This window comes from Chelonoidis abingdonii, chromosome 3 (assembly GCF_003597395.2).
Source record: "Chelonoidis abingdonii isolate Lonesome George chromosome 3, CheloAbing_2.0, whole genome shotgun sequence".
NCBI classification, from domain to species: Eukaryota; Metazoa; Chordata; order Testudines; family Testudinidae; genus Chelonoidis; species Chelonoidis abingdonii.
In genome coordinates this window covers 134150168-134165971 of record NC_133771.1, presented here as the reverse complement: position 1 = coordinate 134165971, position 15804 = coordinate 134150168, and the positions used below count along the sequence as shown (strand labels likewise).

Below are 15804 nucleotides of genomic sequence, written 5' to 3'. Positions count from 1 at the left end.
TGACCATACGCAAGTCACGAATTCGCAGTAGGCCTCGGTTTCACCATTCGTAAAACAGGAATAGTGGTCCCCTTGATAAAGTGATTTGAGATCCTCAGATCACAGTTGCTATATGAGTGCAAAATGATTTCCAAAAGGGTGTGGTTTTACCAAGAAGGGTTATGTGCACACCTAATGCACCTGTACTTTCCATTCATCTTTTCTAATGCTGACTTAAAGTAAAGGTCATTTAAGTGGAATAACTAATGCACAGCAGCCTTCTCAGGTATTTAGTTGCTAGGAATATAGAGTTTGTATACCTGCACCATTCATTGTATGTTCCCAATGAAAAAACACTTAAAATGTTAGAAATTGAGGCAATATCTGAAGGATTATAACTGCATTAAAATGTTTGATATTCTATGACGTATTAATCCCATGCCACAAATTTCACGTGTTACATTTTTTCCCCATTTTGCTGAAAAAAGCATGCTCATTTCTCAAGGAAGTACATTTCATAATTAACATATGAAATGTGCACTAAATATAATTGGCATATTTTTGAAATTTCAGTCCACATAATTCTGTGTCCCTTACTGCTTTCTTTTGGAGCCTAATTAATAATTGTGAAATTTGTTTTATATTTATATATGTGTCCATATGGTATTTTATATAATGTAAAATAAATAGGCTCTTGGGGATAGTAAACATTACTTACTGGAGGTTTCAGTGTATGCATTGTTTGATCTTTGGTGAATATGTGGGTGTAAAATGTTTGTTCCATGGATTATGCCAGTCTCTTAGATTAACTGTCATAATCATCTTCCAACACAAATATAAATATAGTTAATGTATTAGTCCACATTAAAATGCTGTTCTGTATTAATTTTGGTTAAAATAGGGCTGTCAGATGATTAAAAAGATTAATCATGAGATTTGAAAAAAAAGTCACAATTACTGGCAGTTTTAATTGCACTGTTAAACCATAATAAAATACCATTTATTTAAATATTTTTGGATGTTTTCTACATTTTCAAATATATTAATTTTAATTACAACACAATACAAAGTGTACAGTGCTCACTTTCTGCTATTTTTATTACAAATATTTGCTCTGTAAAAAGATAAAAGAAATAGTATTTTTCAATTCACCTCATACAAGTAGTATAATGCAATCTCTTTATCATGAAACTGTAACGTATAAATATAGACTTATTATTTTTTATTAAATAACTGCACTCAAAAGAAAAACAATGTAAAACTTTAGAGCCTACAAGTCACTCAGTCCTACTTCTTGTTCAGCTAATAGCTAAGACAAATTTGTTTACATTTATGGGAGATAATGCTGCCCACTTCTTATTTACAATGTCACCTGAAAGTGAAAAGAACAGGAGTACTTGTGGCACCTTAGAGACTAACAAATTTATTTGAGCATAAGCTTTTGTGGGCCACGAAAGCTTATGCTCAAATTTGTTACTCTCTAAGGTGCCACAAGTACTCCTATTCTTTTTACGGATACAGACTAACATAGCTGCTACTCTGAAACCTGGAAGTGAGAACAGGGATTCGCATGACACTGGTGTAGCCAGATATGCTGAACATTTGTACATGCTTCGATCACCATTCCAGAGTACATGCTTCCATGCTGAAGACGCCTGTTAAAAAAAACTGTGATTAATCGTGCCTAAGTTTTTAAATCTAGTTAATTTGTTTTGTATTAATCATTTGAGTTAACTGCAATTAATTGACAGCCCTAGTTAAAAATAATTAAACCTATCCTGAGTCTGCCAGCTAGAACAAAGCACCTTGAACCAACAAACATGTTAAATCTATCTCTGGATATTTAGCAAACTGTTGGTTCTACTTCTTTTACTGTACTCATCTAAGCCCTGATGCTGTGTTAGTATCTGCTAGTATAATCTCTTTGGCTGTGCACATACTTGTTGACTTCAATGGAACTCTACAGTGGCAAAGGGAGTGCTGAATAACAGGTTCCAGTGCGGGATTGAAGTCTTAAAAAGTTCTTTTTCGTGCAGCTCCATATGATGTTGAATAACTTCCTAAACTTTGTGTCTCTGTGAATTCTCAAACAATTGGGGGATCTATTTAGTTGATTGCTCAGACACTAGGGTTTCGAGCTTGATCCAAAGCTCATTAAAATCAATGGAAGGACTTCATTGTTTTCAGTGGGCTTTGGATCAGGCCTTTGTCTATAAGCTGTGAGAGAACATGCACCTTTTACTGGACTGAGTAGCTGAAGTGTTTTTTTTTAAATGTAACCAAATATTCTTTAACATGGAGTAACATTTATGACCAAGAAGAAGAGATGTATTTGTGACCCAGATTTTCAGAATTGTGTACATAATTATTGTTCATGTGCACACAATTGTGGTAATGTTATATGCAGTTAAAAATGGGCTTTCAGCTTGTCCAGACTTTTTTTTTTATTTTTCACTGGCAATTAAGTGTTTTTATATTTTGTTAATGGGGTGTGTGTGTGTGTAAGTATATGGTAGTAAACAATTATTTCTTGATTTTAGATACTCCCCAGATGAACTTCGTTATTTGCCATTAAACACAGCCCTTTATGAACCACCTTTGGATCCAGAACTGCCTGCACTGGACAGTGATGGAGATTCGGATGATGCAGAAGAGGGTCGAGGGGACGACAAACGGAAAATCAAAGGCAATTCGGTGAGATAAATTGAAAAGTGATCTTTAACAAAAAAGAGATTCTCTTTCTTCCCCTTCCCTTTGGTCAATGTCAGTAGTGGCTTCGCTTGGATTTTTAACATCTGTGTCCAGTAGAGTTTAGGTTAAAGGAGAACTGTGAGGCAGAAGCAAAAAAAAAAAAAAAAAAAAAAAAATTGGTTTTACCATTTTAATGCTTCTTTTAGATGCCAAATTTCATGCAGTTTGGTAGCATATTTCAAACATGTGTTGGGCAATTTATTTGCTTTTCTGGCCTGTATCTGTGAAAGACTTGATAGATGTTGAACATCCAGCATATTGGTAAATAATTTGGTTTTGACAAGTCTTAAATTAAAACAATTTAGAACAAAGGATAAATGCTGCTTCACCGATTTTGCATGAGGATCCCCTGGAAAATACTGGAACCCTTGTGCTGTGATGCCAGCCTCTGTGTGAGACATATAGACATAAAAGGTTACAATAAAACTGGCCATACCAAATTTCACCTGTGCTCCTGTAGATAGGAAGCCACTAACCCTTGTTGGCATTGGAGCTTAGAAAAGACTAGTTTCTCTCTCTCAAAAAAAGTTACGTTTTTATTATAGGACAACTCATCTGGCAATGTGTCTGAAGGTGAATGCGCCAATGACAACCAGGAGGATTCTTTTCAGGGAAGACAAAAAACAAGAGACAAAAGTGCTACTCCAAGAAAAGATGGTTCCAAACGTTCTGTACTGTCCAAATCAGTTCCTGGGTACAAGGTAGAAGAAAAAAGCCCCTGACTCCGCTTCTTTACTGACCAGCCTCTCTCCCTGAAATATTTAACTTTGTTTTTCAAAAATATGGAAGTTCTGCTTGCTGTACTTCACTAGCTGCTCTCCTGTTGTGCTCTCAGCTGTTTGCTTCTTTCCTTCCTTTTTTGTCTTTTATTTCACTAGGGGCTTTTCTGTTACCCTGGCTATGGAGTGGCTTCTAATTCTGTGTCATAACTGATTTCTGGGCAATTACAGCAAAAAAAAATTATGGCTGTTATAAAGAGAATTTTTTATTTTCCTGACTGCTTTAATGTAGCAGTCAGTGTAAAACCACCATCGAGTATTCGCTGTTTTTGTCTTAGTACTAATTAGTATGGCAACAGATCATGAGACCAGTGCTGTAAGGCGCAGCAATATGGCTGAATATATTGTCATAACATGCACTTAAATAGGGCCTTACATCCTGAAGGATCCCCAAGTATTAGACTATTTATAGGTTTTACTTCACTTACCAATAAGTGCAGCCAACTTTGGGGCGGAATGCAAAACTAACTACAGTTTAAGCAACACTACCCAAACACTTGGGACAGATATGGAGAATAACAGTTTATCTAATTCATGTTACAAAAGGCATTTCTGTCGGCAGAATGTTCTTACTCATGCTAAAATTTGGCTATGATGATAAGGCACTTTAACATCTGTAAAGGAGTGATTACCAAACCCAGGATAGAATAATCAATATTAATAATGTAACACTTTCCCATTAGTCAAATGAGATTGAACTCCAATTTCTCTTGAAATATATTTATCTGCATGATTTAAATTTTAGTCTATGGAACTTTGTACAGGAAAGGGGTCTTGATTGTACACTTTCAAAATACATGTGGTCCAATCCTGCTCCCATTGAATTCAGTAAGTTTGCCATTGACTTCAGTGGGAGCGGGAGCAGGAGCAGGCCCATTGTGTGGCAAGATGCTACAGTAAGGAAGGGTTTAAACCATGGTAATTGGGAGTGTTTGCCAAAAGATGCTGTTTTAAAAAAAAAAAAAAGCAAGATTTTTTTTTCTGTGATGTCAAGATCGTATGTTTTGAGAAATCTTGCAGCAGCAAAGGTAATTGTGGGCTGTTAATGGTTTGAATTTTACAATTCAGGAATGTTTGCTAACAATCTAAATTTACTGTTGGTTGATAAAGAAGCTATACATCAAACTTAGAAGTTAGTTGTCAATAAGAATTGGACAGCGTCAGTTGATTGGAAAAGGTTTCTGTAGATTCGATAATTGCACAATACATATTTTTTGCAGTTTATAACAAAACTATCAAGCTTGCGCCATCTCTCCTCTTTTGAGGAGTTTTTTAGGATAGATGCAAATTATGGATGTTTGAACTGTGTAATATAAATATCTTTTTATATATGTAACTTTGCGAATTGCTTATTACAGACCCAAACTCATGCCAGTATTTTCAAGAATATGAAATCCAAAGATGAAGCTTGAAAAAGTGTTAGCATTGTTTAACTTTACATTAGAGATTGTATGCGACTGGTCTGACAGAAAAAGGAGCTTCATTTAGGTATGAAGACCACAAAGTACAGTATCTGTTGGTTAGTCTGCTCTGTCTAGTGGTCTTTTGAATACATAGAGAGAACGAATGAAACAGAACCATTTGTAAGGTTCTGAACTCCTAAATGTAGAGCTGTACAAGTAATGCAGTACTGCAGTTTGAAAATGGACCCAAATGGCTATTACCCATTAATTTAAACTACCGATTATGTTAGTAACAAAGCAATTAGTGCAAGCTAACTCGATAACTTACAGTGCCAAAATATTTGTATGGCACGTCTTCACAACTTCAGCGTACCTAGCATTACTCAAAGGTGATGCATCAGGCTGTTGATACCTCAAGAGGTGGCACAGCTGTGCATTTTTTTTAAATGGGAATTTTAAAACATCTTTAGTATGCCCCTTACATGAAATATCTTAAAACTGATTAGATGTGAACATTCTTGTTAGAGGTGGCCTACAAAATGATTGAACAGATATTGATATACCAGAACGTACCTAAATATGAAGGCACTTGAAGCTGAAGGCTATAAATGGATCTTAAATGTCCCTTTACATTCTGGGGTTTTGGGTAATATTTTTCCTCTGTATTATTCAGTTTGTCCACATTTTATAGGATAATCTTTAGGTTACATTTAATTAAAATTGAAGGATAATTGCTGCAACATCAATATATATAAGTGAATAGCTATAGTCAATACAGTATAAATGATACAATGGAATTCTCATATTTACTTCTCTTTTTAAGCAGGAAAACTGGTGTATTTTGTGTGAAGCCATTTTTATTAAGTGTCACCCTTTTAACTGATATGGTTAGCATGTTTTATATTTCGTTACATCACAAAGTGTATGCGTCTTGGATGTTGTTGCAATTGATGCAGGACTGGCTACTACATTGCACACACAGGGTTCTGTTCTCAGAGTTCAGGAGGTTTTTGCACATAATAAATCTGCCATGTGTTGAGCTACTAGGTCCCCAAAACATTTTGCCATGGGTTCACTATATATGAAATTTAAATGCCTTGCCCACAGGCAGTAGGACCTCAGAGAAAAATCATGCTTGTCTGGGTGGTTGCAATGCTTGATTTGAGACTCTGAGCTGCAGCACAGCAGCATGGAAGTTAGTTACAGAGTCCCTCTGCCTCACCCTTCATCAAAATAAGATGAAGGTGATTTGGAAAATAAAATGGTCAAATGGGATATTATGATTTCCCATACAGGATAGACAGATATTTTCATAGTGTTCCCTAAAAGCCATTTAATTTCTTTAGGCTGGTAGAACTTGAATTGCTTTGAAATGTGAATACCTTGTGTTTTGTTTGGTTTGTTTTTCTCCCTCCCCCCCCACCCCCTTTTTTTTTTTTTTTAAAAAGAGTGCTTCCATACCTTGGGGCTCTCTGTTTTTAATATGCTGTGATTATTTCAGTTTCTAGTGAACACAAGTTAGTAGAGTGGAAGTAGAGGGAAGTATTAACAATAAATACACATAAGTCAGTGTCTAATTTTATAATTATATGTATCAAAGTATTAACTACACATACACTAACAGGGGTACAGTAACCAAAAGTTAGTTCACTTTAGTTTCATTGGAGTGAGAGGGAGTTTGCTGCTGTATATTATGGCAGTATAGTATGAATAATTCATAGCTGAAATAGAATTTGGATTAGAGAAGTGCACTTGCTATTTTAGAGAGGTTTGTTTTACTTAGCTATAGGTAAAAGAACACAACAAAAACCTTACTCTTAGAATGTAGCAGTAAGCAACAAGAGGGTAGATAAACACAGCAAGACTGAGGTTTAAGTATGTGCCACTATCCTTTTGTTGGGAAGAGCAGGGTATACAAGGTATATATGTAGGAGACATAGAATAGTTACCAGTAAGAATTTTCTATGTATGCTTTCACTTCCATGATATTTATTTTGTAGAGACATTTGTGAATGTTAGACTTCTTTTACAGTTTTACTATATTTATGTATAAAACAGGTTTGACTATGCTTTTTTAAAATAAATAAGCAAAAAAAGTCTCTCTGAATGCCTCTGTCATCTTTTGAAAAGGAAGTTGTATATAAATATCCGGTGGGTTTTATTTAAAACTCTTCAGGCCAGACAAGTTAAGCAGACTATAGCCACAAAAGGGGGTTTGGTAACTTCAAACATTTTAAAAGCAAGGCAATGAATTCTGACAGATTAAGAATTGCTGAAGACGTTAATTATCTTGCTAAATGTTAGGAAAGAGCTGGCTGGTAAATAACATTTTTGTTTTAAAAGGGGCAGTATTGAATACTTTTTTCTTTTTAATAGCTTTATGTTCCCTGCCATTTTTATTAATACCATCTTAGGTTGAAAGTAGTCTACCACTTTTATTCTCTCTTTCATTGGGCAAGTTTTTTTTTTTTTTTTTTTAAAACTAGATGGTTGATTTTCTGTACAATGAATATAAAATATCACTGAGACAGATTTTTAAAAATCTGTGGCAATAGTGGATTTAAACATATTAAGTGATGTATTGAATCCAACCTTCATTAAGATTGCAGTAGGTTGAAGTCTGATATAAAGGTTTGGAGTGTCCCTTTGAGAAACAATTTGATACCTTACTTTATTTTTTCTTTTCCTCTAAGTAAAGCTACTGCTAGCTTATCTTTGGGTTTGGTCACAAAATTACTACAACAAATCATGGGAACCAGTACACAGCCAATTTAAGCACTGGGATGTCTTTGCCTTAAATAGATGTATGAACTCAGTTCTTTCTTTCACAGTTACCACTCTCTCTCTAGCAGTGGTTGTTTAATGTAGAATTATAGTGTTTTCTATAGCAACAGGCAATCATGATGACTTGTATGAAAAAAGGAACAGTAAACCATAAAGCAACACATACATTTATATAGTGCAATTCAACAATACTGATTAACTTTTGGAAGCTTAAAATACAAATAAGTGTATTACATTGTATTTTTTTGTGGTATAATTTTAGCTTCCATTCAGGTTGGGTTAAGTAATTTTGCATTTCTTAGGAATTTAATGTTCTCTTGTGTACATGGAAGCTTGTGAATTTGGAGATTCATATAAACATTCTTCGCTATTCCCCTATATTTGACAATTTGATTTAGCTTTAAAGGTATATATAGTATGATGTATTGTATTCCTATTTAAGGGAAGTGCTAGACTACAAGTCTGCAGGAGATCTAGCTTACACTTTGTTCTGGTTTCATATTTTTTGTAAATGTATTTACATAATAGCTCACTGCACATCTCTAAATATCAAATTTGGTACCTCTTCTAAGATTTTAAATAAGCAGTGTTTGTCAAATATCACCTTATGTCTTAAGAGTCACTTCAATCACAGGAACAATCATAGTATTTACAAAAGTTAAAAATGGAGATACCTTAACAAATTTCCTGTAAATCCATTATAATTCTTCGGGATGAATTATAGCCCTCTCCTACCCTTCCAGCCAAGGTCACTCCACAATGCTATATGTGGAATTTGTCTGAAGGTAAGGACCAACAAAAGGAAGAACTGAAGCACTTAATACACTGCTCCCATGTGACAACAGTGGTAAGTATGATATACGACTTTAAACTTAACTGGAAATGCGGGAGTTTTAATGCCCGTTTATACTCTTTCAGTGGAATTTGTAATAATAATTGATACAACATTTCAGTCTTCCTAGAAAACATTTGCTCTTTAGAATTTCCTTAAGTTGTACTTAAATTTACTAGAACAATTCACTGCACTGAGTCTTTAGGTGAGTAACTTGATTTTGTAAGAATAGCTCATAATTAATTTACTAAATTATTTTACAACTTCATTTTCTAAAGGTGCGATTAATAATATTGGTTTTAAATCTAGGCCACCCTTCTTAGTCTTGAAGCTATGGAGCTTGTTTGCTATATGATTAAGACCTACCTTGGCCAGTGTATGAGTGTGTAAACATCATTATAATGTGGGCAGCCTCACCTGAAGAAGAAATGATGTTCTGCGATGTGTGTGACCGTGGTTAATCACTTTTGTGTGGACTGGTGTATCCCTTCAGGTAATGAACAGAAATTAGTCCCTTTAAAGGCTGGGGTTTTTCTACCAGTGTACAAAATTATACTCCATAGGGGTAATGATTAGTTGACCGTAAACACACTATTATAGTAGCAATCTACAGTGTAAGATGGCATTCATTAATTATCGCAAAACAGCAGAATGGAGTTTTCTAACAAATTTTCTGATTTTTATAATGTAAAGAGTATGGATTGGCAGTTCACATTTTACAACACATATGACGTCCTGTCAAAACGGAGTAGCACTATGGCTCAGAACCCCACTTTTTCAGGATTACACAAAGATATTGAATGCTACCTTCGCCATAAATGAAGGGCGTATAAACTTTTGCATTCTCCCTATTGATAGTATAACCTTTGCATTTTTTAGAAGTTTAACAACAGTACAAATGCTTTATTAAAGTAGAAGAAAAAGGTGTGTACTCCATACTCCATCTGGTGTAAATACACTTGACCCCTTTTTTATACGTCACAAAACTTGCATTTCAACTAAACCCAGTAACATGCTTAAACTTGAAAAATAACAAGCTGCCTATGGTTAGTCTTTATACCTACTTTACATTAAATATAAAAGATATTGATTTATAGCATTTTTCACAGTCTTTGCTCCTTTGTAAATGACTGCACAGTGTAAGACATGTGTAGAATCAGAATTAAAGAACTAGACGCATTGACTGGAGTAGTCGGTCCGATTGTGTAATACTAAATCCATGTCGCAAAATACAGCTACTGTATGATGTATCGTACCCCAGTACATTTCTGCAATGTGTTGCTGTACACTGTTGTTCAATGTCTGAAACATTGTGAGCTGCAGTAGAGTTGACAGTTGTTCCATTGCTGCTGAACTCTCTCCATTCAGTTGTGTGATTTAACACTAGGATCTACATACTGAGCAATACTAAAGGTAGACATAAGTAGAAGTAGTTATATTTCTAAAGTAGTCAATCAACAAATAAAACGCTTTGATCTATGCACTCAATTTCCTTGAGTCACAAGTGAGTATGGGTAGTATTTATTCTTTTCTCAAACCATCTTACAGTAGCATGGAGCGTCTTAATGTGTTGTGAACCCAGTCATGTGATCACAGGCCAGTTTGAGATACAGTGAATATGTAGGAATGTATATGCCACCACCTGTTCCTACTTAGTATATTACTCTATGTATTTACATTGTCTTCAAATTTAAAGGAAGAAATATACTTCTAGACATTGGTTATATTTTGCATGTTCCATGTTAGCACAGGTGTGCAAAAATAAAAGTATTAGTCATCTTGTAAATCATTCATGGTTCACAGTTAATAAAATATTAACTAATGTCACTTTTCTTTCTTAGGTCGCTGGATTTTGTGACTGTTGTCAAAAAAGACCCTCCCACCACCTAGAAGAGGAGAAGAAGGGGGAAAAACAGCAAAGAAGGCTAAAGGAATATGTTTGCCTTCCAATACGATTAACTGCACAAATTGAAGTGATAAATTTGGTCGCGTTTAACACAACCACTCTGTATATGGAACAAAACACTTAAGCATCTTTTCCAATAAAATTTTTTATATATTTTGGCTGAGTTCCTATGATGGCAGTAATTGAGCATGTTTCCTGTCCATAACAGTTTTAGATGACAACTCAATATTTTTATTCAAAAGGGGAAAACTTTCAAAAAGTCTTGCTCAGATGGCAAAGAGGCATTTAAGCCCGACAACTACTGTATGCCAATGTGAATGAAGTAGCAGTAACTCTACGTGGAGGAAAGCTACACAAATGTTAGGTAGCTGCATAGCCATCAGTTTTGTATTCCCATGATTCAATCAAGGCAAAGCATTCAATTACTTAAATAATCAGTGTTGCTTTAATTAAAAAAAAAAAAGCCATGACTTTGAAGCTTGTAGGAATATAACCAAAAAAAGTTTCAATGCATTGCCAGAATAACTCCAGTCTCCTTTATTATGAACTAGTTTAAGTCCCTATAACTGAAATAGCTTGCATTCCAAGAACTAAATGCTCTAGTTTTCAATAAGATGCACCAACAACCATAAAGACAGATGAACTATGGAGAGTGGCACTATAATTGGTTACACTTAAGAAAAGAGGTAATTATATGGAGAGAAACCTTTTCCTGCTTATGATAATGCTGGCTGGGTGCTTTTAATGAGAAGTGAACAATATTGCTTATTATTACAGATATAAAAATAGCTGAATAACTGATTCATTTATTATCTTCCCTGACAGAAAGATCAGCCCTGCCTGCAGAGAAATAAAGATGCAAACTTGATTCAGGTCGTGATTTTGGGTGCTTCAGTTTAAATGCACAATTGATACCTTAGGAGACTGAAGAAAGCACTGAGACCTACCTACATTTGAAAAGGTCAGGCTCCTTTAAATTCGATCTAACTAGGCACCTAAAATCACTTGACCACACCTTGATATTTCCTGGTCTTTGTTACACTGCTTTCAAGTTCCAGTGGCTGCCAGCATTTTAAAGTGCCACTTGCTAAAGATCTGTTCACACTGCAGAGAGATTAGAAAATTAGTTCTTTATTTTAAATTGGATGAAGTTGATAAAACCACCTTGCAGATTTTACAACTTACTTTGTATAAAAATTAAGTGTCATTTTAATAGAAAATACAGTGAATTATCGAGGTCCATTTTCTTATGCACCTGTTCAAAGTGATACATTTTAATAAGATTCCCTTTATTGTACATTCACTTTAACCCTGATTTATAAAGAAAACTCTACAAATACTGTGCTTTCTGCTCATTTTTCTTCTGGAAGGTGGGAAGGGGGCTTCAATACAAAATTAAATATGGCTCTGCTTTTCCCCTCTTCAGCATAGAAAAAGTAACCTTCAGGTAATTTTACAAAAAGAGTACCGATGCTCACAGCAAGCCATTCATGTTCAATGTCATAGGCTATAAGTGCACTCTACTCCAGCGTATGTCCAGTTGATTATTTTAAAAAAGAATTTCAAGTATAAGTTTCAAAATTCCAATGAGTATAGTCCAAAAAATAGATTCCTCATCCTGAGATTGATCTTCTGGTGAATGAGTACGCTTCTGGCTTGCCTCCATCTCTTCGGGGTTGTAGGAAGCCTCACCAAATGGATAATCTACAATTGTTCTATCATAATATACTTTCATTTCGAACTCACTCTCCGAGTGAGAGGGATGACCATAGATTCCTATTCCCACTGGGCGGCGGAAGTGGGCTGGTACATAAACAACATCTTGGCCACAAGTTACAGACTGTAACTCATATTCATCAAAACTCGGATGAAGGGTCATATCAGATACATACAAATCTGCATCGCCTTTTAAACTCTGCATCTGAAGTACTATCTTCCCTTCATGATTTAGTCTCAAGTAGCTATAGTTTCCAGCTCCAATCTGACCTTGGACTACATGAAGAAGAATCCATTCATCAGGTACATCCTCTTCCTCAAAGCTATCACCCATAAGTAATGCTTGAGCTGCTAGAAGGATCACCAACGTTTTCTTCAAATGTGCTGCCATAACTCTTATGTTTGACATTGAAGGAATTTTTCCAACATCATATGTTGTAAATACCCTGTTAATATAGAAGAAATAATTCATGTTTCAATGTGGTCCACTTTTGGAAAAGATCTCTTGAATTCCTGTCTTTGAAGTACCCAAGTCCCTATAAAATTAACTTAAGTGAAATGTATTCTGAGATTTTATATGGGACCAATAACTTATCCAAAATGTAAATGTGCTAATGTGAGGTTTAATATACTTGACTTGCTTAACTAGATAAAGCATAAACAGTTTTAAGTAGCAACTGCTCAGCAAACACATTAGCTTGATGATGTGAACTTATAGTACTGGGTGAATATCTTATTTTAAATTAATAAACTTAAGATGTAGGTGGGTGGAATTAGACCTTTTGTCAAAAAAGGATAAGCTTCAGTAGTGATTTTATGGTTTGGAAAAAGTATTCAATTAAGGCCTTTGCATTTGAAGAAGTGTGACTTAGTTTGTATTAGAATAGTTTTGGGCATGTCATTTGGTTTTTCATCTAGCTTTAGTAGCATACTGAGGTACACATCTGGATTTGTGCATAGAGATGTATATGGGGATATCTGCATATTGAGAATGACTGATTACATATTTAAGTTAGTGGATCTATCAAAACATAGAAATAGTTTAAGAAATCCTGGAGTTATCCAAATAAGTAAAAACTGTTAATGTAACAGCTGAGTTTGTGTACATAAGTGAAATTCAAAGGTATGTATGTTTCTCATAACAAATGCTGTCATACTGAATGTGAAAAGGCCATGTACAAAGAGGCAACATTTCAGTTGCAAGTCCCATGCCTGGTTTCAGAATATAAAGTTGACCATATCAATTTTTTTTCTGCATTTAAAATTATCATGTTTCAGCCCCAAAATAAGTTTGTCACCACTCCTGATTTAGACTATCACCTTCATAAAAAAACATACAACAGTTATAATTGAATATTAATATAAGCAGTTATTTGTATTATAGTACTCAAAATGGGCTAGGTGCTTTCCACTCATACAGGACAGAGTCCCTGCCTTCAAGAGATTTCAATCAAAGTTCTTGTACAAATTTCACCTAGCTTTCTAAAATTAAACATTTGTAATTAAAACAGGATGGAAGGGCATATTGAGTGGGGTCCCGCAGAGATCAGTTCTGGGTCTGATTCTGTTCAATATCTTCACTGATGATTTAGATGGCAGAGAGGGTACACTTTTAAAAAGTTTGTGGATGACACCAAGCTGGGAGGGACTGTAAGTGCTTTGGAGAATAGGAATAAAATTCGAAATGGTCTGAAGTAAATAGGATAAACTTCAATAAGGACAAATGCAAAGTACTACACTTAGGAAGGAACAATCAGCTGCACACATACAAAATGGAAAATGACTGCCTAGGAAGGAGTACAGTACTGCAGAAGGATCTTGGGGTCATAGTGGATCACAAACTAAATAGGAGTCAACAGTGTAACACTGGTGCAAAAAACCTCAAATATTCTGGGATGTATTAGCAGGAGTGTTGTAAGCAAGACAAGAAGTAATTATTCTGGTCTACGTCACGCTGATTTGGCCTCAACTGGAGTATTGTGTCCAGTTCTGGGGGCCACATTTTAGGAAAAATGCAGATAAATTGAAAGAAAGTCCAGAGAGTAGCAACAAAAATGATTAAAGGTCTAGAAAACATGACCTATGAGGGAAAATTGAAAAAATTGTTTATTCTAGAGAAGAGAAAACAGAGGGGTCATGATAACAGTTTTCAAGTACGTAAAAGGTTATAAGGAGGAGGGAGAGAAATTGTTCTCCTTAGCCTCTGAAGCTAGGACAAAAAGCAGTGGTTTAAACTGAAGCAATGGCAGTTTAGATTGGACATTAGGAAAAACTTCCTGTCAATGTGGTTAAGCATGGGAATAAACTGCCCAGAGAGGTTGTGGAATCTCCATCATTGGAGATTTTTAAGAGCAGGTTAGACAAACACCTGTCAGGGATGGTATAGAAATAATACAACAGTCCTGCCCTGAGTGCAGGGGACTGGCACAGATGAATTCTTAAAGTCTCTTCCAGTCCTATGATTTATATAACCCTATAACTTGCAGAATGTTCTGCCCTAAAGACTTTTACAATGTAAGGCCACAATTTTGCAAAGGTACATGAGGGAAAAGAGCGAATGATGGCATTTGAGTGATTAGGCAGACAGTGGATTTGTGAAAAGTGATAAAGGACAGAATGTTTTAGGCAGAAAATTCATGTGCTGAGTACCTTATCCATTTTAATTTGAGAACGTAGTGGGACATCCATGAGAAGATGAAACAGGAAAAGATGGAGAAGTAAATGAGAGTATTAAGAGACCATAAGAACAACTGAGGCTGCGCCAAGGGGGTCGCTGATCGGAGGATGAAAGAAAAGCTTGCAGAGGGGAGGAAGCCAAAGACACTTCCCCCAGGGAACATGCACTGGACTAGGAGGAGTGGGATCTACCCTGAAGAAGTAGGCAGTAGTGTGGGAGAACTAGAAAAAGGCCAGACGAAGCCAGGGTCCCGGGGATATAAAAGCTAGACCTGGTGAGTGATACCTGAAGCAATGAAACCGTGACGATACCAAGGACATACCAGCTTTTCTCCGAAAAAAGCTTTCAGAGCGGGAGAACCTGCTTTCTGTTTAGCCCACAGGCACTCCCAGGGTTGAGGGAAGAGATGAACGAAACACAGGACTGCTCCTGGTTTGCCAGCTCGCTTAACCTCGTTCTGTAGCTCTCGGCACACGCTGAACGGGGCCACCTTTCTCCCGGGCACCCCGGAACGGCCCTTTTGTCCCACGCCTCAGACGAGCCGAGCGCCTTCTCTGCTGCGCCCGTCGCCTCCCCGGGAACCTGCCCGATGCCGACAGCGTTCAGCCCTCGCCGGCGTCCCCCGGCGCAGCCTCGACCCTAGGGCTGGGATCGCCGCGGAGCCCAGGGGCCCCGCCCGGTCACGGAGCAGCGGCGATCGGACACCAGGCTCCGGTCGCTGCCTCTGACAGGCGCCAGGCCCGGCCCCGCTCGCTGCCTTAGCCGGGCTGGTGACAGCGGCGCTCACAGGCGCGGCCCCTCCCCCGGGTTACGGGGCACCTGCCTCCCGAGGAAACAGCCTAAGCCCCGCGGTGGGACGGCGGCTCTCCCCGCCCGCCCCGGCCCCCCGCTCACCCCCAGGCCGAGCAGCTCCGGCCACCGCGCCGTGCTCCGCTGCTGAGACTCAGCCAGGCCGCAGGCCTCCTGCTCTCGCGAGA

The 15804-nt window shown here is 36.9% G+C and overlaps 2 protein-coding genes across 5 annotated transcripts in view; one reads left to right on the top strand and one right to left on the bottom strand.

Annotated features, from left to right (window-relative positions):
* Nucleotides 1-11773, top strand: part of PHF10 (PHD finger protein 10) — a 24123-nt gene extending 12350 nt beyond the window's left edge. For 2 of the 3 annotated variants that reach the window (XR_012655579.1, XR_012655578.1), the window contains exons 8-12: nt 2520-2673; nt 3276-3431; nt 8440-8543; nt 8838-9021; nt 10370-11773. Coding sequence is in view for 1 of the 3 variants with exons in the window: in XM_032774248.2 (XP_032630139.1) it covers nt 2520-2673; nt 3276-3431; nt 4868-4921 (364 nt within the window). In the remaining 2 variants the exon portion in view is untranslated. Of the gene's footprint in view, nt 1-2519; nt 2674-3275; nt 3432-4867; nt 7012-8439; nt 8544-8837; nt 9022-10369 lie in introns of those variants that run through there. The other variant, XM_032774248.2, reaches the window with a different exon arrangement.
* Nucleotides 10863-15804, bottom strand: C3H6orf120 (chromosome 3 C6orf120 homolog). Of its 2 annotated transcripts, none has more exons than XM_032774244.2 (2): nt 15722-15804; nt 10863-12596 (listed from the first exon to the last, which is right to left on the bottom strand). In XM_032774244.2, the coding sequence occupies exon 2, from the start codon at nt 12557-12559 to the stop codon at nt 11984-11986; it is 576 nt and encodes a 191-aa protein (XP_032630135.1). In that variant the 5' UTR covers nt 12560-12596; nt 15722-15804; the 3' UTR covers nt 10863-11983. The 2 variants fall into 2 exon arrangements, with proteins under 2 accessions (XP_032630135.1, XP_032630137.1); XM_032774246.2 differs by lacking the exon at nt 15722-15804 and adding an exon at nt 15150-15237 and having other exon boundaries at nt 11899-12596.

Bases quoted from the DNA above. Each gene is read 5' to 3' on its own strand.
- C3H6orf120 (XM_032774244.2), bottom strand. From the start codon at position 12,559: ATGTCAAACATAAGAGTTATGGCAGCACATTTGAAGAAAACGTTGGTG.